Source organism: Hipposideros armiger, unplaced genomic scaffold (genome assembly GCF_001890085.2).
Source record: "Hipposideros armiger isolate ML-2016 unplaced genomic scaffold, ASM189008v1 scaffold_267, whole genome shotgun sequence".
Classification (NCBI taxonomy): Eukaryota; Metazoa; Chordata; class Mammalia; order Chiroptera; family Hipposideridae; genus Hipposideros; species Hipposideros armiger.
Window position 1 is genome coordinate 276,526 of NW_017731617.1, and position 22,819 is coordinate 299,344.

General features: G+C 44.6%; 1 protein-coding gene across 5 annotated transcripts in view; it reads right to left on the bottom strand.

The window, feature by feature from the left end:
- The window catches only part of TNC (tenascin C), an 89,095-nt gene that overhangs the window by 14,701 nt on the left and 51,575 nt on the right, over positions 1 to 22,819 (bottom strand). For 2 of the 5 annotated variants that reach the window (XM_019656848.1, XM_019656850.1), the window contains 6 exons: positions 20,842 to 21,114; positions 18,294 to 18,566; positions 10,201 to 10,473; positions 8,341 to 8,613; positions 3,323 to 3,445; positions 2,072 to 2,215 (listed from right to left, as the gene is read on the bottom strand). In XM_019656848.1, coding sequence (XP_019512393.1) covers positions 2,072 to 2,215; positions 3,323 to 3,445; positions 8,341 to 8,613; positions 10,201 to 10,473; positions 18,294 to 18,566; positions 20,842 to 21,114 — 1,359 coding nt within the window. The remainder of the gene's footprint in view (positions 1 to 2,071; positions 2,216 to 3,322; positions 3,446 to 8,340; positions 8,614 to 10,200; positions 10,474 to 18,293; positions 18,567 to 20,841; positions 21,115 to 22,819) is intronic. The other 3 variants (XM_019656849.1, XM_019656853.1, XM_019656852.1) reach the window with 3 other exon arrangements.

Consider the following 22,819-nt stretch of genomic DNA (forward strand, 5'->3'; position numbering starts at 1 on the left):
CAGGCAATCATGCTATCCTCACTGCTCCTGTTTGGGACACAGTGTCAGCCGCATGAAAGGTTTAGAGGCCCAACCTTGCAGCCAGATGACCTGAGTCATGACTTCTTCCATTACTGGCCAGGTTACCTTGGGTCTCTATTCCTCCATCTGTAAAATGGGGATATTAATTCTGGCCTTATCCTCAGGGTTATTTTGATTTTCACCTGATATTATAGGTAGAAAAAAATGCTATATGAAATGGAAAGGGCTGAACACATGGCAAGGGTTATCATTATAGCTCATATCACTTTCCCAAGGGGAAAAACTTACAAAAACAGAAGAAGCATGTAGAGTGAAGGCTGCCTGAGGCTTTTCTGAGCTTTGTGAGAGCTCTGCTTAGGTGGCTTATAGATAATAGAGGCCCAGGGTCCAGAGGCCAGTGGCCTGAGTTCTACCCTGGCTTATCCATCTATGGTCTGTGTGCTCTGTGTCACTTCCCTTTTCCAAACCTCACTTTCTTCAGTTGTCAAAGGGTGGCTGCTGTAAGGATGAACTAGATGATGTGTGTGCCACATGCTCGGGGCCATGCTCAATAATTGCGGTTGTTGTTAGTATGACTCCTAAAGTTATTCAGAGACATAGATATGTTTTGCAAATGACTCGTGCTGAGAAAGGACGGATTTTCACAGGGCCCTGGCCCATGTAACTGACCACCGCTGTTCCCCAACAGCCCTTTCTTGGAAACCAACCTAAATACGACTCTTTTCCTCTTGCGTTTGCATGTACTACTCAACTATTCCAGGACGGCAGCCCTGGGAGGGTGGAGGGCAGCTGTCATCAGCTCGTTTCACAGATGAGGTGCCTGAGCCTCAAGAGATGAAACGACTGGCCTGACAGTCAGGAGGTGGCAGAGCAATTTGGGGAGCCCACATCATCCACCCCGAGTTCCTCCCTGCTTCCTCAGGCCTGTACAGAATCTCCTTCAATTGACAAGAACAATGAGGCGTTGGGGGGGAAAAATCCATCCAGCTTTTGCCATCTGTTGCTGTGGAGAGTCCATGAATGAACGATTTCTACGGGGAAATAAGGGCCTGTGTGGCAGGGTGGACAGGACTCTGGGTTCAGATGGGATATTTTAATCGCATATTATCAACTCTTTTAAACTATCAGGATATTTTTAAAATGTCCTACGAGGCCCATTCTTTGGATCCCTGAATGGATTAGACTGGATAATTGCTCATATATCAAAGGATAAATTGTTTAGAGACATGACTGCCTGAAGAGACATTTTCCACTCCCTTCTCCTTCAATGCAATTCATTATTCCCCCTTCCTTGCAGTGTGCTGGACAAATCAGGTTATAACAGGAAAATAATCCTTCATTTTGGAAGAACACAGAATTTGGAGTGAGCTGACCTCAGTTCAAGTCTGCTGCCAGCGTTTACTAGTTATGGGGCCTTGGACAAGGTATTTAATTCCCTGGGTCTCAGTTATCTCCTCTGTACAATGGGATGATAACAGCCAATTTAATGGTTTGAATGCAGAGGGCTTAGTAACAGTGCCTGGAATACATAGCTGCCCAAGTGAGAGGGGTTACTTTGTAGCTGTCACCATTGCACGTCTGTGTGAAGCACCTGCTTGAAAGGACCCACAGGGTGCTCCTGGCACCAGGTGGGGACAGGTTGGAGGTGGATTAACCTGTGCAGTCACTCACATTTTCAGATGCTTTCCGTATATTGTTTCACGTGATTCTTACAGCAACGGAAGCAGAATTGTACCCACTTCACAGAGAAGGAAACTAGACACTAGAGAAATGAACTGACCGCTCATGTATCTAAAAGCAGTAGACATGGCATTTCAACCCAGGCCAGTATGACTCCCAAACTTGGGTTCTTTTCTTCCACATGACCCCAGGAAACGGGGGCCAAGAGAGGTTGAGGATGAAGTCAAGGTTCCCCAGCCTGCAAGAGGCTGGAGATGGGCCAGACACGAGGCCTCTGGTGCTCCAAATCCAGCCCGCTTCCCACTAGGATTTCCTAAATAAAAGCATTTTCCAGCTGCTGAACCATGACTGCCGAAGGTGAGCACAACACCTGTGGTGAATGTTCCCGAGACGGGTTCGCTTTCCTCTAAGCCCTTCATGGCGATGATGCTGACAAGGTACTCTGCTCCAGGTAAGAGTCTCACCAGCCTGGTCTGAGTCTTGGTCCCATCCACGTTGACCACTGAGGGTGCACCTGGAACACAGGTAAAGGAACATCAGGAGTGGCGAACCTCACGGAAACGTACTCACTGTCGCCCCGAGAATGGGTCATCTGATTTCGAAATGACACCATCTTTCACCAATTCCATTTCGTTGACTGCTCATTTGCTCCTTGAAGGGAAGAGGTCTTACTTTTTGTATAATGTATTTTTCCATCCAGGCAGATGCCAAAAACCAAGCCAACAGAGGAAAAAAACATGAAGTCACAATGTGCTAAAAATGGTAAGTTTCCGTTCAATAGAGGCCTGGCATGTGGTGCAAATTTTATTTGTGTTTCTCACAAAGAACATGGGAAGCTCACTCTGTAATGTATATCGGCTATAGTCAACCCATTGGATTAGTGAAGGAATATATAGATTCCCCTACTAGCAGACATTCTACTCTTTGAGAAGGTGGTCATAGTCAAATTCGTGCTCTTATATTTATTACAAAGACCAAATTTTATATTTCTGCGAATTTCAGGGCTGGGTGAGGAGTTGGGACATCAGCTGGTTAGGCTCCCCATAGGGATGCTGCAACATTTTTCTGGAGAGGTTACCGACTATTCTGTTTGTACACACTTCCACTAACAGGGAGCTCACTACCTGCCAGAATATTTTTAGACAGCTCTGACTGTGCTTCCTCCGTGGTCCCTCTTACAGCCCCCGTGTTGTAAATTAGGACCCCCTGTGCATGCTACTCATGCACAACTACCCATCCTTTACTGAGACAGGCAGATTCTGGGGCCCAGGGCGAAACCTCGCATATATCCAGGTCAAGACCAGCTTTTCCAAGGAGTGTGCTCAAAGAGAAAAGGCTGAGGTAGTTAGTGTTTTCTGTTGCTATGTGAAAACAATTATTTCTCATAGACACTTAGAATGTCAGGGCTGGAAAGGGTCTTCATAAAATGACCCTCACAAGACAGTTTCTTCCAAGGATCTCACAGCCCTTTACAAATGAAGTCTATCCAGGTGGTCTCAAATAGAAGGATGGCCGTGATGTTTGTGAGGATGGAAATTATCAGGGTCTCTTCACTATGCCACCCAATCCCTCCAGGCTCCTGCCCCCCCTCCCCCACCACCACCCCTCTCCATGTCCCTACCTCCTGCAATGGGCACATAGGTAATCCGGAAGTTCTCCACCTGGGTAGTGGGCGCCATCCAGCTGACAGTGGCCGAGTTTTCAGTGATGTCTGAGAAAATGACTTCCTTCGGGGAGCCCATGGCTGTCAAGGAGAACACACAGGAGAAAACCAGAAACAGTTTACTACCTTGCTCATCAAAGACTCTTCCTGGATTCCTTATCCAAAAAAACGTCTCCCTTAGTTTGCGTCTGGGCCAAGCCTTTAGGATGAAAAATGCGGTGATCTGCAATCAAGTTGTGACTTGATAGAAACAACCATTCTTTCATTCAGGTCAGAGCCCAGGGCTGTAGGGCTACCATTTGGTTTCATTCAATGAGAATGTTAGCACTGCAGCTGACATCTAAGGAAGTGTGAGTGAGTGGACTCTCAGCTTAGACTATACCCTCCTTTAATTCTGGATTTTTAGCATTTTTTTTCAAATCTTTGCTTTCTAGTTCCTTCTATTAAAAGATCCAAGACTTAACAAGTGTACAGTTCTTTGCAATTTATAAGGATTAACCCTAGTTGAGAAAACCCTGATAAGAAGGTACGGTTAGCCGTTTTACAGAGGGTTAGACTGAGGCCCCATTCTCTAATGAACATTCTTATGGTTTGACCTTTCTCAGTCCCAGGCCTGGGCAGTAGAACTGAGCACAACCTCAGGATCCTGGAAAAAATGTTCACATGGAAACTGACCTCAGCAAACCCATTCCCAGAACTGGATGGGGGTCCCCAGCCAGGGAACAACCTCAGGCCCATCACCAAAGCAAACGCCCAATGGACACTGGGTCTACCTGCAGGAAAAGCCGTGCCCTGGGGCCAGTTTGTACTATATAAATACCTCCCCACCAAACCCAGTGTCCTTTGGCTTTTCTCTGTGTGTTTTTTGGCTTAGCTTTTTGCCCTCTTTAGCTGACCATGCTTAACCAGAGGATTCAGGAAACAATTTTCAGGACTCCAGGGAGCTCACTTCATCTTTTCCCCTCTCCAGCCCACGTTGATCATTAAGTTCTAAAACCCACAGAGCACTTGAGGGAGGGTGTTTTCTTTTCCTGTTCCATGTCTATCTTTTGCTGTCCTCCTACAGCTTTCTCCTGCAACCTGGTAGCCACCCCCAGACTCTGTGGCTGCCTGGGGTTTTGCCCCTTCCTGGGAAAGTTTTGGAACCACAGGGCCCTGGAGCCTGCAAGATCGCGATTGTCCAAATACCGCGGAGAGGCCGGGCAACCGGGGGCACGTCCCTTCACTTCTGTGAGCTTCAGTTGCTCCATCTGTCTGGTGGTAAAAGGGTGCCCATCTTCAGGACTGTTTTGAGGTTTCACAGAGATAATGCACCTGATGCCCCTCGCACAGAATCTGGCATGCAGTAAGAATTCAGTAAACATGATCACCCCCTCTTTATTTTCTTTCCCATCTGACTCTTTCCTCCAGGGGCCACCTTGGATTTTGAGGTAGCCCCCAGGAAAGATCTAGATGAGGCCAGCAGGAAAAAAAACACCCCAGGGGGGTATGCAAATTTAGGCACAGATGCTCTCCTGCTGCTAGCTTGGTCCCCTCTGACTTTCACTCTGACTGCAAACCTCACTGGTGCAGGTCCTGGCACCATTTAGAAGGTGTATTTTGCAGCCACAGATGTCCTCTCTAGATCCCAGTTTTCTCATCTGCAAAATGGCAATATTATCTGCTCTGCCGTAGAAACCATGAGAATCAGTAGTCGCATCCATCACGCACCCCTGAGGAATGTGCTTGATAAAGAGTGGCAGCAGGAGGATAGCCATGCGTAACCTGAAGGAATGGTGCAGTGGTGCAGGAACTCCAGGGTCGACGCGTGTGATGTTTTTGAACAGACCTACCTAGGTGCAGAAGACTATTTGTCATGTTCGCAGGTCTCCTTCTGCATGAAGAGCCTGGTTCATATTGAAGGGAGGATTACTGAGCAAGTGTCTCCGTAGACCCGTTGACCTAGGCCCCCAGACACAATGTCATTGCAACGTTGTGGTGTGTGGTTTCAAGTGCATCTGAACTGGAACCGAGCGGAGGAATTGAAAGGCTGCCTGGCTGGGAAAAGTGGCACAGGATGGGAGGTGGCACGTTATGGGAGCTGGGAGCAGGGGCACTGACTACCTCCACTGGCCTTGGGGATGGAAGTGAGTACCGAGGGTATACGCCTGGGAGTGGCCATGGGGACAGGTTAAGAAACCTCCAGAAGAGAATGACGAAGTCACCTTACTATGTTGCCGGTATTTTGGACTATTTTCTGTCTGTTCTGGGACCCTCCAGATGGTGCACAGAGGCATGCTGGCATTTAACTTCCCAGAGAGAAAAGAAGCGCCTGGGAACTCTGGGCCTCCCAAAGAAGAGGCGGGAGGCAGGGCTATTGTGAAGAAGTGGCTCAAACCACAGAGGGGAAGGGGAGCCATTGCAGATACAGGGGAAGACAGATAGAAGGAACAAAAGAGCCATAACCTAAGTGTCCATCAGTAGGGGCATGGTTACATCAATAAGTTGTATGCGATTATCTCTGAGATCTATTAATAAGCAAGGTACACATACACAACAACAGAAACATGTGGAAGAGTGGGTATGTTAACCACTGTGCCAGAAAACAAGGATAAAACAAGAATGCAGATTTATATCTAATTTTGCCTATTTGTATAGAAGATTTCTGGCATCACACAGAAGAAAGTGATAGTATTGACTGCCTCTAGGTAGAGCAACTGGGTGGAAGGGACATAGTAGAATAAAGGCTTCACTCGATATCCTTTTTTAACTTTTGAATTTTGAACCAAGTGGCCCATTAAAAATAAAATTAACATTAAGTCATATAAATCATATTATATATCATACCATATCACATTAATAATAATGTATTAATAGTTAATTTTGTTACAATGGGCAAAGGAACTCTACTAAATACTCTGCATTGATGATCTTATTTAAACCTCATAGCTGACCTTTGAGTTAAATTCTATTTGCCAGGTGAAAGGACTGAGGTTCCAAGAAGAAAGGAAGTTTGCCCAAAGTCACACAGCTGGTAAGAAGTAGAGCCAAGAGTAGACTCCAAGGAATCTCCCAGAGGCTGCAGGCTTAACCACTGGGCTACACTGCCTCTAACCACCCTCTCTGCCACTGGGGCACTGGGGGCTGGCAGCTCGCACTCAGGAGGTGAGAAGAGAGACTGCAGCAGCTTTTATAAGGACAAAAAAGGACAGAACATTACAGAGAAGGGTTTACAACAGTGCAAGGGAGGAAAGACCAAATAAAGGATGAAAAAGCAAATGGGAAACTTTATCAAAGTTGATGAGGTGATGGTGGAAATTAGGAGTCACCTCTCCTATGCTCTCAAAGCACCTGAACAGAGGTGTGCATACACACACACACACACACACACACACACACACACACACACACTACACAGTTCTCTTGGGCTGTGAAATACAAGGCCCCAGAGAAAAAAAATCAAAGACAGGGCTTTCTAAAAAAAGTAGGATCTGCCTTTCCTTTCTTTTTGTTCTTAAAAAAAAAAAAAGCATGATTATTCATTTTCCTTTTGGTTTTAGAACTGCAGGGCCTCTAGAAAACAAGACCAACAAAACAAAACCAGTGATCAGAAGTAAACTTTGAAAAACAGTGTTTATAAACTAAGGTCAAGATCAGGCTCTGCCTCTGATCTGAAGTTTGTTTTATGGACAGCCACAGGGAGGAGGAGACGAGGCCCCGCGTCTCAGGGATGGGCTGTCCATGTTAACAAGAAACAGGGCTTCCCATCCGACTAAATGGCTGCCCAGATCTCAGCATCTCCTCCACATCTACAAATACAGACTATGGTTTCTATAGGTGGCTTCTTGGACCTTATGAGGTCCTGAAACTTGACATCATAAAATACCCCCATCTCTGGAAAAAGAGAAGGTTTTGGCTGGTGTTATGCTCTATGCTGGTCAGAGATGGCAAGTATGTGTATTCACTGGTTATCTGTCATCCAGTCCGCTTGTATTTAATAGCATAAAATAAGTTGGCATTTTGGGGTTCTACCCCAAATTTAGCTGTGTGACCTTAGGCAAGTTGTTTGACCTTTCTGGGCCTCAGATTCTTCATGCACAAACAGAAGGGGCTGGGCTACATCGTTTCTCAGGTCCCTTTTACCTGTCCCTGTGATTTTGTGATTCTTTCCTCTGGTTCCTCTTTGAGGCAGCCATTTGTAGCTCATTCTATTATCTTTCCCCATCTCCCTCAGTTTTGTGAAGGAATTCACCCCACCTGTTACAGGTCTCTTCTTTCTCAAGAGTCATGTTAGCCTTCGTATTATTATTATCAAGTCATGTTATTAACCACCTTTCTTTATTCTCCTGGAAACAACTCGTGCAGAAAAGGGTTTTCATTCCCCCCTCTAGTGCCTTTTAGAGTGGCTGTAAGTATCAAATAAAATTAGTGAACTTCACAAAGAGCAGCCCTTACCCTTGTCAGCTTCCTCTTTTTTCCTTCTTGATTACGGTACTGATTATTCACACATTGCATTTTATACATATTCATTTGTATAGGTGGAGGCACTACTTCTCCATTGTCCCTGCTTAGCTTGAACATTTGACCACAGAACAAGGAAGTATATCTCCAGATAAAAAGTGATGAGATGATAGGTAGAAGGAAGAGTCTTTGGGATGAAAACGATGTCGTCATTGCCACGATGACGATATATGAATGACAATAGTGAATATATAAACATATCTCATTTGCTGAGCCCTCGCTATATGCCAGTCCTTCTGTTATGGGCTTTCCATGCATTGTCTCAATCTCACAGCGCTATTAAGTAAATGGCATCATACGCTTTTTACATAAAGACTCAGCCACATTGTGCATGGTCACCCAGTCTACAATTGGAAGAGCCAGGATCTGAACGCAAGCTTGTCTGCGTCCAAAGCTCCTGTAATTTCCCAGCCCTGTGAGAAGAAGGCCCCCCAAGTCATGACTTTTCCCTGTTTTCTCCTGTTTATGTACGGTACCTGTTGTTGCTACAGCACTGACTGGCTGGGATCGCCTTCCACTGCTTATTCCATAGAGTTCAATTTCATATTCAGTGGCCTCTCTGAGACCTGTTATGTCCCTGGTACGTTCGGGGGCAAGTAGGGTTATTTCCAGTGGCTCAGACTGCTTTTTGGTATCTCTGATTTTGAGAACAAAACTGTCGAAGACCCCTTCATCAGCTGTCCAGGACAGACGGAAACTGTCTGGGGTGGCATCTGAAACCAGAAGATTGTCAACTTCTGGCTCGGCTTCTAGAAGGGGAGAAAATGACGGAAGGAAGAAATGACACATCATTTATCAGCCTGTGAAATCTTCTCTCCAGCAGGGATATTAGTATGCAGTGGTGCTCGGCTCTTAGAGAGAGAAGGGTCCTGAGGTACCGAAAATAAAATTATTCCACATGAACAGGTCTAGCAGGCCTAGGAGAAGGGAAAGACGGAGTTGACACATTTAATACAAACCAAGTGGATGCTTGCATATGTGAGTTTTGTCTAAAAGCCCTTCTATAAATCCACATCTGGACTCAGCATTGGCCCCTCCTCTGCCTTATTAAACAAGTTCAAAGCCAGTAACTTGTTTACATTTGCTCTCTGTCCTCCAGTGGCTGAGTGCCCATCTTCTGTGAGATCTTTTTTCTTTTCTTTTTCAAAAGACAAATAAACCAGCATTAACGATCTGTAGCGCTGCCCATGATGATACCACTGATTATATTTCCCTTGATCATGAGCAAAATGGCTTTTAAAATGATATAAATGTTATGGTCTTTTTGCTTTTTATTGGAGCTGTTTTACTAAAGAAGGCTCCTACTTTTGACTTGCTTGCTTTTTTTAACCATTAGATAAGTGTTAAGATGATAGAACTGAGGCTTGGGACCTCTTGTGCTACATACTTGGGACTCAAGGTATTATCTTGGATTGCCTGAACTAGACAAAACTCAATGTCAAGATACATTTACAGCTGAGTTTCCCAAAGTGTACTCACAGCACACTATCCCTGTTTGATCCTCTCCCTTAAAAGGTATCCATTGTCAAATAAGCTGGGGAACGACTGCCTGGGGAAGTCCCTGTTGGAGAGACACAAGCACATCAGGATGTTCTGTAAAGCCTTGTGGTCAGGGATCCTGTGAAACTATGTTTAAATCAGTGTTTCCAAAACGTATTTGACCATGGAACTTCTTCACCACATAGGATGTTTTGAACAGTCTCTGGAACGAGTCATCTCTAGAAGGACTTTGGGAAACACAGGTGTTTGAACATGAACGTTGTTAATGCTCTATTTCTCTAGGAATTAATCGTCTTGAGAAAATGATGGATTTAGTCTGTGTTGAAGAATATGCATGCTATTAGTGATTACCAATATAATAAGTTCATAAATGGTTTCTTCCAGTGAGGAGCCCACGTGGGAAGTCTGTCAAGATCACAGTTGAAATTTTGAGATGGCAAATGCTGTAACTAAGTTTTTGAAATATACTTATTGAAAATATATTTCTTTTGAGAAGGCTGAAATGTAGCTGGGGACCCTCCAAGACGAACACAGGAGAAGGTGATGTGGAGTAATCACGCAAGAGCTACAGAGAAGACAGGGTCTAAAAGACTTGGAAGACCAAGTAGAAACATTTCGACCTTCTTGTTTCTGGAGTTGGAGAGGGCAAGTGCTCATTATAGACATGAGACAAGGCAGAATGTGGGGGTGGGGGAGGGAGAACATAAAAGAACAAGCCATATCTATGGATTAAGTAAAGAATGTGGACAAGAATGTTAAACTGTGGTGATCTGGTACATGGATTACATGGTAGGAAACCAGGAAGAGAAGAAAATGGCTCACTTGAATCAAAATACCTGTAACAATCTCAGCCCTCAAGGGCTTGGTTTGGTGCCCTTGGGTGAAGCCAGAGACCATAACCTCATAGCCAATGCCAGTTATGAGACCTCTAAGCTCCAGCGTCCTCTGGGTTCCTGAAAGTGTGAATTCTTGGGGGTCCAGCAGCTTCCCTGAATCCACCACCGTTACTAGGAAGCTGTCAAAGGCATTCTCCGATGCCATCCAGGAAACTGTGAACCCGTAGGGATTAATGTCGGAAATGGTTAGGTTTTCCAGAAGGGGCAGGGCCTCTGAAAGAAGGGAGGAGTGAAAACAACTCAGGTTAGCAGCACTGACTCTGCTGGGATAGCACAAGTCTCCACAAACACCGATAGTTACCCAATCAGTCATTGAATGTTTTCTATGCTTAAAAAATGAATATTAGGGCCGGCCGAGTGGCTCAGTTGGTTGAGTTTGCTTAAGAGCACGAGCTCTGAGCAATAGGGTTACTGGTTCGATTCCCACGTGGGCCAGTGCCTGAGCTGCGCCTGAGCTGAGCTGCCGCTGAGCTGCCAACAGGTGGCAGAATAGCTCAGCTGGTGAGAGCACGTGCACCTAATGACAAGATTGCCTGTTCAATGGTAGGCTACGCCCATCCACAGCTGGGACTGAACTCAGCACCTTGAGCTGAGCTGCCACCCAGATGGCTCAGTGGATAGAGCATGTGCTCTTTATAGCAAGGTTGCCGGTTCAACTCCCACATGAAAAAAAAAAAAAAGGAAAAGAAAATAAATATTAGTGAGAGTTTATTGGGTGCCAGGTGATATCTTATGGAAATCTCATAATAAGCCTATGAGTACATATTATTCCCATGATACAGGTAAGAAAATTGATTGACTTCAAAGAGATCGATTGACTTAGCCAAAGTCACATAGCTAGTATGTGATAGACCAAGTTTTTTAGCTGGGTCTGACTCCAAAGGCCATGAACTTCTTATAAAAATGGATATTTTGTATTGGGTTGGGACCCTTTTTCTAATTCCCACTGTCTTCTGGTCTTGAAGCAAATCACCCCCCCCCCCAAATAATTACCTTTTTGCTTATGTTTCCATTTTACTTCTAGTTCACATTTTGAATCAATTCGATTTGGCCAATTAGTGACACACATGCTCAAAAGTTGAGATAAAATGAGGAAGTAAGATTTTTCATGTGTCAAAATCAACAAATTATGTTTATGGCCCAGTAAAGAATACTGAGATTTGCTAATTATTTCAATGTCTATTTTTCTGGATAAAGTTAGGGGATAAGGACACGCCTGGATCTTCAGTAAATTCTGTCACCATCATTTGTTCATTCATTCACCAAACATCTGTATCACAGGCACTCTTACTTCTTAGGTGCCAAGGGGACTTTTCACACATTCAAATTCCCAAAAGGAGTGAGCTCCTATCAGCTGAGTTTCTGAAGTTTCAATACTTTGCAATTGACAAGGCTTCAAGTCCATTACCCTATTTAATCCTCACAATGACACTGTAAGGTAGATATCGTTACCCACCCACCTGCCCCATCACATCTAGAGAAACAGAGAGGTTGATGACTTATCCAGGATCACATATGTACTAGGTGGCTAAGGTAAGAGCCAACACAGGTTATCTGACTCCAAGTTCAATGTTCTTTCCACACCCTCAGCTAACATCTCATTAGTCAACCCCATCAGCGCTGGCAAGTCCTGAGGCATACACAGGATTAGTGGAGAAGGTCCAATGCCTCCCCTCTAAAAAGAAAAGCACAGTAATGGTGAGTGTATTTATTTTTTATTGGAAGGGGCATAGGGATGGGGGATCCTTTGGCCAAGACGGCCTAGCTGCATCGAGTTTACAGCCTTCTTTTCCACTGCAGCTAAATGGAAACTTTCAAACAGATAAATGGTCTTACACTGATGCCCACAGTCTAATTCATGGGACATAAAGAAAAAAAACAAAAAACGTTTTAAAAAGAAGTGTTTGGTGACTGAATGAACAATTAAGTGAATGCCTGCATCCCATGAGCCGAGATTTAAATTTTGCTATGGCTTGAACTTCTTGTACTTATTTTGAAACACTTGGTGTTTATTCTGAGGCTTTTTTTTTTTTTTACCATGTAAAGATCTCCCCTAAATCATAACTCTATGAAAGACAAAGCTGAAATCACATGTACTGTGCAAACAGGCTTCCTTGTCTGCAAGACAAGAGTCTCAAATTCTGTTGCAGAGTTTTGTTTAGCTAAGTGGCGCCTGGCTTTGATAGCAAGCTTCTCTGCACCTCCGCGCCATCAAAGCAGCGGCATTCTGATGAGAAAGGAGGGCGTTCAGGCTAATTAGTCAATCAAGGGTTTGTTATTTATAGCCCCTCGCATTCAGTTTTCTTTTCCTCTTTTTAAAATTATGCTTCTTTTAAAATGTAATCTTTTCAAGGATTAGTGGAGACAGTGCTGTAACTGGATCTAGGATTCCCCAGGCCAGCTCTCCCAGCCTCCTTTTCTTCTCTCTGTTCTGTGGGAGGTCCTGCAAGAGTCTGCAAGTAAGGGCCTGATGGGATCTGTGGCTGGCCATTCCTCCCCTGGTGGGCAGGGAGGCTCTTGTGTCATGGCTACTTCTGCCCTTCCATGCCCCACTGAGGAATTATCAGGGTCTGCATTTGAAGACTGTCAGGATGACTGAATTTGCATTAGATAGTGGGACAGAAAATGGAGCCACTTTTTGACCTCCCTTTAACGCGTGTCCAGGATTCTCTTAAAAAATAATAGAAATGTCATGATTGCATAGGTCTATTATTTCTATCTAGCTTATTGCTCATTTTTAAGACCACCACTTTTCTCATTGTGTTGGGAGATAGCAGAAAGGACCCAGCATCTGTAAAATGCCTACTAGATGCCAGGCAGTTAAAATTCATCATCTCCATTTAGTCCCCAGAGGGACCCATGGGTATCCTCTCTTCATACATAAGGAAACTGGGGTTCAGAGCAGTTAAGAACTGGACAAGGTGATAGACCTAAAAAGAAGCAGGAGAGGATTAGAAACCACTTAGGCCTGATCTCAAAAGCCTCCCTCTTCTGACACGTCATGCTGCCTTCAATTAAATACTTAATCAAAGTTATTAACAGAGCTTACTCACAGCAATTTAGACCCTGGGAGAGGCCTGGTTTAATGTGAAAGTCAGATGGCAAAGTTAGTCTCCTGAAAATTATCATTAGTGGAAGACAAGGGACTTCTAAGTATTTTCTGAGGTTTTTCCGGCTACAGGTTTGGTAAATCCACACCATTTGCAGCCTTTGCCATCATTGATTTAGGATAACCCCAGGAAAGAAAATAGAAAAACATTTCCTTATGTAATTCAAAGAGAAGTTAGAAGTCAAGTTTAATGAATGGGTAAAGTTCAATTAAACTTGGGATTTATCTGCTCTCCTAGGTTGAGCCTCCATTAATCTGTTGTAAAGTCCATTTGAAAGAATGTATTTTTTAGAAAAGAGACATTATTATATTTCTGGGGCAGTTAGTTTATAGACTGACTGCCTTATTTACCTAGCATGATTTCTACACAAAATTCCTGCCCTAGGCCATTATTAACTTAGAACACACTCTTTAACCCAAATCTCCAAATTGTGGATCAGACAACCTATAAACCTGGGCAGGAAACCCTTGGAAGTTTTATACAACTGTTGAATACATTATCTCCATTTCTTAGGAGTGGCTGTGAAAGACCTCTCTGCAATAGTATCGGCTCTCTCCTTACTTAGAAGTTTATACATGGAGCGAAGACTGTATTTTGGGTTCTACTTCCCTTTAGAATGTCTATCACCCTTTCCCCTTTCCCCGTCTCAGAATTCTAAACAGACAAGTGACAACCTTTGAATGAGTACCTGTCATGACAAAGGCAGTGAGGGGCCTGGTGGGGTCCCCAGCCCAGGTGGTCCCTGTCACACTAATGTCATAGCCAGTGTTCTCCACCAAGCCGGTGACTTGAGCATGCTGTGCGTCTCCTGAGACTGTGAATTGCTGGGGCTCATGGAGCAAATGCGAATCGCTAACATTGATAACAATCTTTGCAAAAGGCCCAGCTCGAGTGGTCCATGACATGTTGAAGCTGCCAGAAGTAATATTGCTAAGGATTAGCGTGCCCACCTGTGGCTCTGGCTCTGAAGCGGAAGGAACATGGACAGAGAGAAAGAGAGACGTTATTAGCGGAAGCACAGATTTATCCAGAATGGAGCTATAGAACATAACATATCAACACCTCCAAATACTGGCAGAAAGGCAGTGCATTAGGCTGCACGGCTTTATCTGCAAGCCTAGATTTGTGTTCTTTTTAAGTGTTGGCATGACCATTTGCTAGCCATGTATGAAGAAAAGGAAACAAGCCATGGGAGCAGCAGATAGGATTCACATAAAGGCCATTTAGGTTACATTTTCTAAGGTTTGTAATGGCGTATGAGCTCTGTACGATGTTCCAAGAAAAGACAGTTTCGTGGTGAAGCACGTAGGGTAAACACTGAAGACGACATCTCACCCTAGCGATTCACAAAGCATGCTAGCATTTTAAAGGTTCTGAAATGCTGGTTTTGTAAAGAAACCTGCTTAATTTTGTTTACGCCAGCATTTCATCAACTTATTGATCAATGGATAACCTTTGTGAAGAATTTTCTTTGAACATCTCAAGGAGCTGGTGTTCCACTGAGCATGCCTTAGAAAATGCTACTTTGACGTTGCCTTATTTAGTCTTCTTTATATCTATTTGGATTATACATACTAAAGGCTACTATCCACACAAGAGAAATTCTCCATAGTATTGAAAAACCCAAATACATACACCATAGGAAAACCTACATCTCACCCCCAAACACTGTAAAGGTAAAAATGACTTCCGTTAAACAATTCCTGGTGTATGCAAACATGAAAGAAAATCTAGACATTAGGCATTGTGTTTTCTGATTGGGGAATTCACTTATTGGATAATTTGGAAAGATGGATCGTTGCACTGAGATTAGGTTTCTCTTGTCCCTTGACATGTAGACAATCAGTGATGAAAGCGACTCATTTTTAATGAAGGAGGTCTGCACTGCTACCTCCAACTGGGATATATATATGGCCTGGCCTCCTAAATGCACATTTATCAAATAATGTTAACATTACAGGAAGTTCAACCCAGGATGTATTTAGAGAGTGGCAACAACAGTCCTGGGGGGCTGAGGTACTAGGATCAGGTTTTAGGGTTGAGAGGAAGCAGACTAATTTGCCCATGGACTTGGGAGTTGTTTGCAGCTCCAATATTTGTAGAAAGGAAGGGATTCATCTGGATCAACTTTAACTGGACAATTGCACAGCCCAACTCGATGCCCTAACGTCTCTAGGGATGGAAAGGATCTGACTCAGAAAGAGAATACAGCTGTAAGTAATGGCACAGGATTTCCTACTTAGCCGTCAGTTTGAGAACCAATGATGGTATACTTTTCAGCCACAGCATTGGGAAATGACCTTAACCCCACAAAAGGTAAAACCCTCGAAATGGGACTCTGCGTGCCCTGTAGTTTGCTGTGGAAGCAATCTCCCGAATTAAGGATGCATGTTAGAACTCTCCTCATGCTGCCAGACAGAGACTGGCAGTGCCAACACATTCACCACGCCGAATGAGACCTGGCCTCTCAGTGTTTACTGCCAGCTGTCGCCCAAAGAGTGCAACCAAGCTGAAAAGTGAGGGATGCAAGGAAAGGCTCAGAAAGAAAATGGTAGTTAGTGTTCCAAGCAAGCTAGGGACATTTTTCTCTTACTGCCCCTAACCCTCTGAAACAATTCCTTGACATGCTGCCTGCTTCCAGGAAAGACAAGCATGTTCGAAAATTGAATGCTCTATTCACCACATGCACCAAGATTGGGACAAGATGATGGATGAGAGGAAGACTCTGACTTTTTGTGACAGACACCTGTGGGTGACAAAACGTGCTTGATAGAGTCGATGTCAAAAAAAGAGCAGTCTGTCTGTAGGGAAGGCAGGCAAATAAAAGTCTGAGGAACAAGACGAGACCACTGGGTCCTTTCATGTGGTTCTTGGGGTGTGTTGTTGGGCCTCTTCTCTGCATGCTAGTGGCACCACTTTTAATATCTTGATGGAGACAAACAGAATATATAGCATTCCGACCAAGACACCAAAAACAGCATGCACACACCTCTTCGAATATGACACAGGCAAATTTTGATTAGAAAGACCACAGGCAGGTGATGATGGGGAGAACTGGAAGTGATTATTCAAGATCAGATGAAAGGATGGTTTAGAAATTCAACCAAAGCAAGTCAGGTTAACTCTGTACAAACAAACAGAGAAACTCCAGATGTGCCTGAATATTTAGGAAAAAGAGGTTGACATTGAAGTGCCTTAATTTGGGGTAAGAGCATTTTTTTTTTAAATCTTTAAAGCTCTGATTTGGGTGGCTCTATCAAATTTGAGAAAGATCTGCAGGAACTGGTAAGATGAAAAACGGGTAGCGAGAGATGTTTTTGGAATGTTCCTCAAAGGAAGTTCAGTGGAGAGTGAAGAATCCATCATGGGAAATACCTGTGGTTGTTTGGACCGTCAGGGTCTGAGCACGCTGCCCACCAATCAGCCCGTGAAGGTGGGCAGTGTAATTGAAAGAAGCTTTGAGGTTGGCGATGAGAAACTGCGAGACGCCCCAGGCACAGAATGCACCACTGTGTCCTGGAGGTGGTCAGAATTCCTAACTTCTATAAGGAAGCTATCAAAGGCAGACTCCTGAGCTTCCCACGAGATAGACACACTGTCCCAGGTCACTCCTGAGACAGTGAGGAGGCTAAGGAGAGGTTCAGCTACTAAAGTAAGAAGAAAACAATATGAAAGCACGTCCATTCAAAACACTATTATAGGATCAAACGCAAAGCACATATGACTAAATCCACAAAGTTTTACACTTTACTCTCTAGTAAAGGGACGTGTCCTTTACTAGAAACCATTTGAGCCATGAGAAACAAATAGTCATGGGTGATTCCTTTTCTTCCCTAGGTTTTGTTCTACTTTAAGCTGGCTGAGATGAGAACCAAATAATGCTTGTCCTTTCTCTTTTCTTTGGATCACCCTGGTGATAATCTGTAGTCTCACCTAGAATGAGAACAGACCCTCCCTCAACCACGGGTGACTTGAATGACAATGTTGCTGCTATAACATCAACCCTTTTCTTGAATTCCCCAGAATATGAGATTGTGAACTATAAGAAGTTCTCTCTTGTGTTTATTCCACAAATTACTTTTTTTTTTCAGTTTATTATGTCTTACTTTATCTGTCCAAAGAAGACACTGTCTAAAATGTGCTCAGAATGTTATTTTAACTGAAACAGGCTCTCCTTTCTAAATTCATACAGAATATTCTCTTTTGCTCCATGCCGTAGGTATGTCAGAGCCACCCCAAATTTAAAGTGAGAGCCATTTACTCTTCTGCTAACCAAGCTCCTTGTTCAGACATGCCCATCTGTCACTTTTATGTTTGCCATCTACCAGTCACTGTTCTGGGGCAAGACAGCTTGTTTTGGTCTTTTCTCCTAGGGGTGGCATTGGAATCGGGGTGGTCTGGATGGCACGGTTTCCTTCTGCACTCATCTGATGTGTAACCTCTGCTCTTTCTCATTACTTTCCCAGTTGGAAAAAAAAAAGTAATGCCAGCATGATAGCATTGCATCATTGGCACGTTTGGGTATTAGGAGGTCAAAGTCGCTCGAGAGACGAAGACGCTAGGATAACAAAAATATGATTTTTAAGATCTCTTTGGACTGAAACAGTCAAAAGACTTTCCAAGTCAGGGACAATGCTCATTAGGGCTTTTTGTTGTTGTTGTTACTGAAGGGGAGAGTTCTTTTCTCCACATTCTCTATTCTACATTTTATGCTGCAAATATCCTGGCCCGTAATATAGCAGGGAAAAGGCTTAATGGAGATCGACCATTTGGGATGCTGTCGGGAGAGAATTACATTAAATAGTGCTCCAGCCAGGCATGACTGCACTGTGGCTTGTGCCTCAGTGGGCGAGCAGGAGGGGCTTCACCCTGCAAAGAAGACTCTGGAGAGAGGGCGTTAGAAATGGGGGCGTACATGTGTACCTGTGGTGGCTGTGACATTGATGGTTTGGGTCCGGATGCTGGGAGCAAGTCCAGAGAGGTAGATAATAAAATCATTACTAGGGCGTAGCCCTGAGATGTGGGCAGTTCGTTCAGCACCAGACAGTTTGTATTTCATCGTCTCCAGAAACCTATTGGAATCAATAATTTCAATGATAAACGTCTCGAAAGCTCCGTCAGTAGCTGTCCAGGAGAGATTGAAGCTCTCAGGGGTGATGTCGGAAACATTTAAGTTTCCAATTTCAGGTTCTCTGGCTGAAAAAAAAAAGGGGGGGGGGTAGAAGAAACAAATAAATTTGAGTTAGTCCTTTGGTGTGTTTTAAGGTTGAAGTTGTTAATAGCACCATCAGTGGGGTAGAAAGGTCTGACCATTCAGGATTATAGCAAACTGAACCCGTGTTACCAATCAGTGCAAATGGGAGAGGAAAAAGGGATTTGTTAAAAGGAAAATACAAATAGGAAGGTGTGGCTATTAGATTTCCCTGTTCTGGAGCTGCACACATGACCAGGCTGGCGAGGTCTGGCGTGAGAGAAGACGCGCTGAATCACTGTGGCAGGACCTATGGTGCCTAAGCCAGATGCTTCCGGGATCCCCACCTTGGGGATGCTGGCCACTGCTCAAAAGACAGGAATGCTGGCAGCTTCCAGAATTGCACTCAGGAGACCAAGATTACTTGGCTCCCTCCTGTAGGCATGCTTCGCTTTGAGGGAGCTCCCATCTATTCAAATGAAGACTAAATAATTCTGCCGCCATTACCCTCCCAAGGTGGTACCTGGAGGCTTCTGATTTTGTGGCTTAAAGGAAATTGGCATCTCGTCAGTGTAATTCTTGGTATTTTCTTTATACTTCTGACAAGGGCCAGCCGTTCTCATATTCTGTGCAAATAGCTTGTCCTCTCTTAACTCCTTTCTACAAGGGCCAAGAAGGCTAGCTTTGCATTGCCAACCAGGAGAGCTGAGCCAAGGCAAGGCCGTCAGGCAACCCTGTTTAGCCAAGAATTAACATTTTGTCTTGGAGATGTTCCTACCCGAGCTTTTCCGAACAACAGGAATAAAACATGCAGAGGGTAGGCAGAAGCAGGCTTTGGAAAGCTAACACTGTCTCCCTGGCAAGGATAGAGAAAGCCTTCCCATCCCAACAGATATGGTGGAACACAGATCAGATCAAATTATGGCCCTAATGACTCATCACAGGCAAGAATGTTGCTATCACTGAAAAGAAAAAAAACAAAAACAAAAAACAAAAAATACCAAGAACACCACCACAAGATCTGTAGGAAAGATCAGAAGTGGCGAGTAATTGGTCTGCCTTCTGGGCAGACATGGTTTGTGGATGTGATAAAAGAACCTCGGCTGCAATTTTTAGGTATTTTCAGGTCACCATTCAGGCAGCGGCTGCCTGTATGTTTATCTCAGTGAGAGTTACTGAAATGATTGAGGCTATAATGTGGAGCTGCTTTTGGTAGAACCAACTAGGACATATAGGTTTGGTGTGAACATTTAGTTGCCATAATTATGTAAAAATGGGGCAGGCATATGCAAAACCAAACAACACAGCCCCTACTGAGTTTCAAGCCAGTATGTTCCAACGGAGGCACATAGGAAGGCGAGCACAGGAAAACAGAGCTGGGAAGGCTGGTCACTTGAGCAGGCTCCCGGGGAAACACTGAACGCCTTGTCACGTGGCAGAGTGATGAGTAAACTATAATGCACCTCTTGGGTCAAGGCTGGGGGTATGCCAACCAAAGGCCAACACTCCAGGGAGCAACTCTTGGTTAAAAGAGCAAAAGGGGCATCAGATCTCCGACATGCATAGCCCGGGACATTCCTTGCTTCAAATGCTGCTGTCTGTACTTCTGCTAATGAATGGCTTTTTCTTTGTTAGTGTCTCTAGTCATAATTGTGTGATTCTTTTCCCCCCCTTTTTGGCCTAGCTATTTGCTAATTTGGTGTTCTTACAATGACTCAGTATCTCAGAGAATTGCCTGGAGGAGTGTAATTCAGTTCTCTTATTATATTCAGTGCATTTTAAAGAAACATTTAAATTAAAACATGTCTTTTAAATGCAAGTGCCCACACCCTTGAGGGATTCGGGATAGGAAAGCACCCTTTCCAACTAGCAAAAAGACTCCCGCCAGTAAATAATCTGTGTTCCACCAGTACTTACAGATGGGAAGGGCTGGCTTTTACTTATATCTGAGCACTGGAGAAGAGAATTAAAACCTACATGCTGTCTCCAGAAGCCAGAAACAGAAAGCCATCAGTTAATGAAGATATAATTGTAGAATTAGACAGGTAAAGTCTGGGAGAGGCTGGAGGTTAGAGGTCAGAAAAGGAAACATCTGCATTGTTCTTGAGATGGGGAAGCCACCTGGCCCAAGGTCCAGCCCATAGGAGGTCTCTGCACAGCCGGCAGTTATGGGGAGCATGGAGAGGATTCAGGCAGGGAGAGAAGCCGCCTCCCTACATGGCAATGTGGAGGCAAAGCAGGGAACCTGGGGAGAGAGCATGGAAAGGAAGAGGAAGGTACCTGTGGAGGCCTCGGCAGAGAGCACTTGTGTTCTATAGCCCCGGATCACCCCGTAGATGGTAACTCTATAAGGGGTGGCCGCCTGGAGGCCCGGGATGTCCACAGCCCGCAGGCTGCCGGGCACCGTGAGGTTCTGAGCTGCCTCCACCCCATTGGCCTCCTGCACCTGAATGACAAAGTGCTCATAGGCCTGGTCGGCTGCGGTCCAGTTGAGTTTGAGGCCATCCCAGCCAAGCTCGGTCACGGTTAAGTCTCCCAGCTGGGGGAGTTCCTCTGAAGAAGGACAGAGAGTTATTTGTCAGTTCTGTAAACCAAAAAATGAGGACACCAAATGTCCCACAGCCCAGCTGGAAGGGAAGAGAGAAAGGGGCCAGAGAGAATTGTGTGTGTGTGTCTGGAGGGGGGCGGGGGGGAGTGTGTGGGGGGGTGTCATCCTTGATCTCTGAGCATTTCCAATTGGAACTGTAGTAATCTGGCTGCAGCTTTCTTCAGGACTTGAAAATGGTTAGAAAGGGGAACATTTGCACCATTCACCCTTGAGATGGTGATGCCATCTGGACCACTGCACAGCCCACCGGGAGCCTCTGAGCAGGCACAGCCAGAACTGAAAGGGCAATTGGAAAAGGTGGGACTGTGGGTCAGGATACAGAAAGTGAGGATGGTTAAAACATGCAGGCTTTGGAGGCAGCTGGGCCTTGGTTAGAATTCCAACACTGATATTTACTAGCCGTGTAATCTTGGGCATGCCACCCAGCTCATCTCTGAGCCTTGCTCTCCTCACCTGTAAAAGGAACTGACAATATATTTCATTTGGATTGGGTGATGTTTCAATGATACTATTTCTAAACCTCTGAGTATCCTACCTGACACAGAGTGAGTGCCCGGTAAGTGGCAGCCTAACAATATGTCATTGTTTGGATGTTTCCCCTTGGGACTTCTCGGTCATATTGGAGAGAATTACACGTCATTTCATCACTTGACACTGGAGAGGTCATCTTATTGCTGGCCACATGCTATCTGACTGGGTTTATAAAGCATGTGCTGTCTCAGGTTTGGACAAGTCTGATGTTTTATCTCTGGACTTTTCTCAGCTTTCAGGGATCAAAGGCTCTGTACCGGGTTTTTGGCTTGCTGCTTTCCCTCCCTCCTTTTTCCGCTCGTACTTGGTGTCTGAATGAAGAATGGCTGCATCGTGAAGCAAGGCCATTTGTGTGAACTGAGTGCCCGATTTTAATTAAAATGATTATGTTTTGCTCAGCAAATGGTGCAGAGCAGGGCCCACTCTTTATTTTTCTACAATGTAGGAAGGAAATCTAATGTCATTATTGCCAATTTGGAAAGCTTAGTTTCAAATATGGAAAAACCCACGGCCTAGTGAATGCTTCTCAGGACTAACTGAGATCTCTCAGCCTCTCTTTTGGAGGCTGAAGTGGCCATGGATTCAGAGTTAGAAACAGAAATAATAGCAGGGATTTGAGCCAAGAAAGGTGTGAGCGTCTTGTTCTCAGGGATCCCGGATTCGGGGCACTGTGAGAGTCCGAGCAAACGCTACCATTTCGAGGGGCTGTTTTCGAACTGTGCTCCACATACACTTGGTGTTTTGTGGAAGAACTGGGTTGGGGCCATGTGTCTAGGCAGCCCCCTCTGCCTCCCAGCTCACCAAGAACAGCTGTTCGTTTAGCTGTCATAGACGGGGTTCCTTGTAAGAGTTCATGTGCAGGAGTTCTGCTGCGAAAAACAAAACTTTACACATTGCAGATGTAGGCCATTAGCATCCTGTACCCCAATTACATACGTCTCAAAGGCCCCTTTTGCTCTTGTTTGGTTTGAAGCTACTCCAGGAAAAACAGGACAACGACAACCTGGCCAGTGTAGGTGGGTTGCAAGATCACCTTTCTTATTTTTGGAATTCTGTGTAGTTTCTAGCAAGGACCAAATTTATTTGGTTTCTGTGAGCAAGAAAAACATTTTTTTTTTT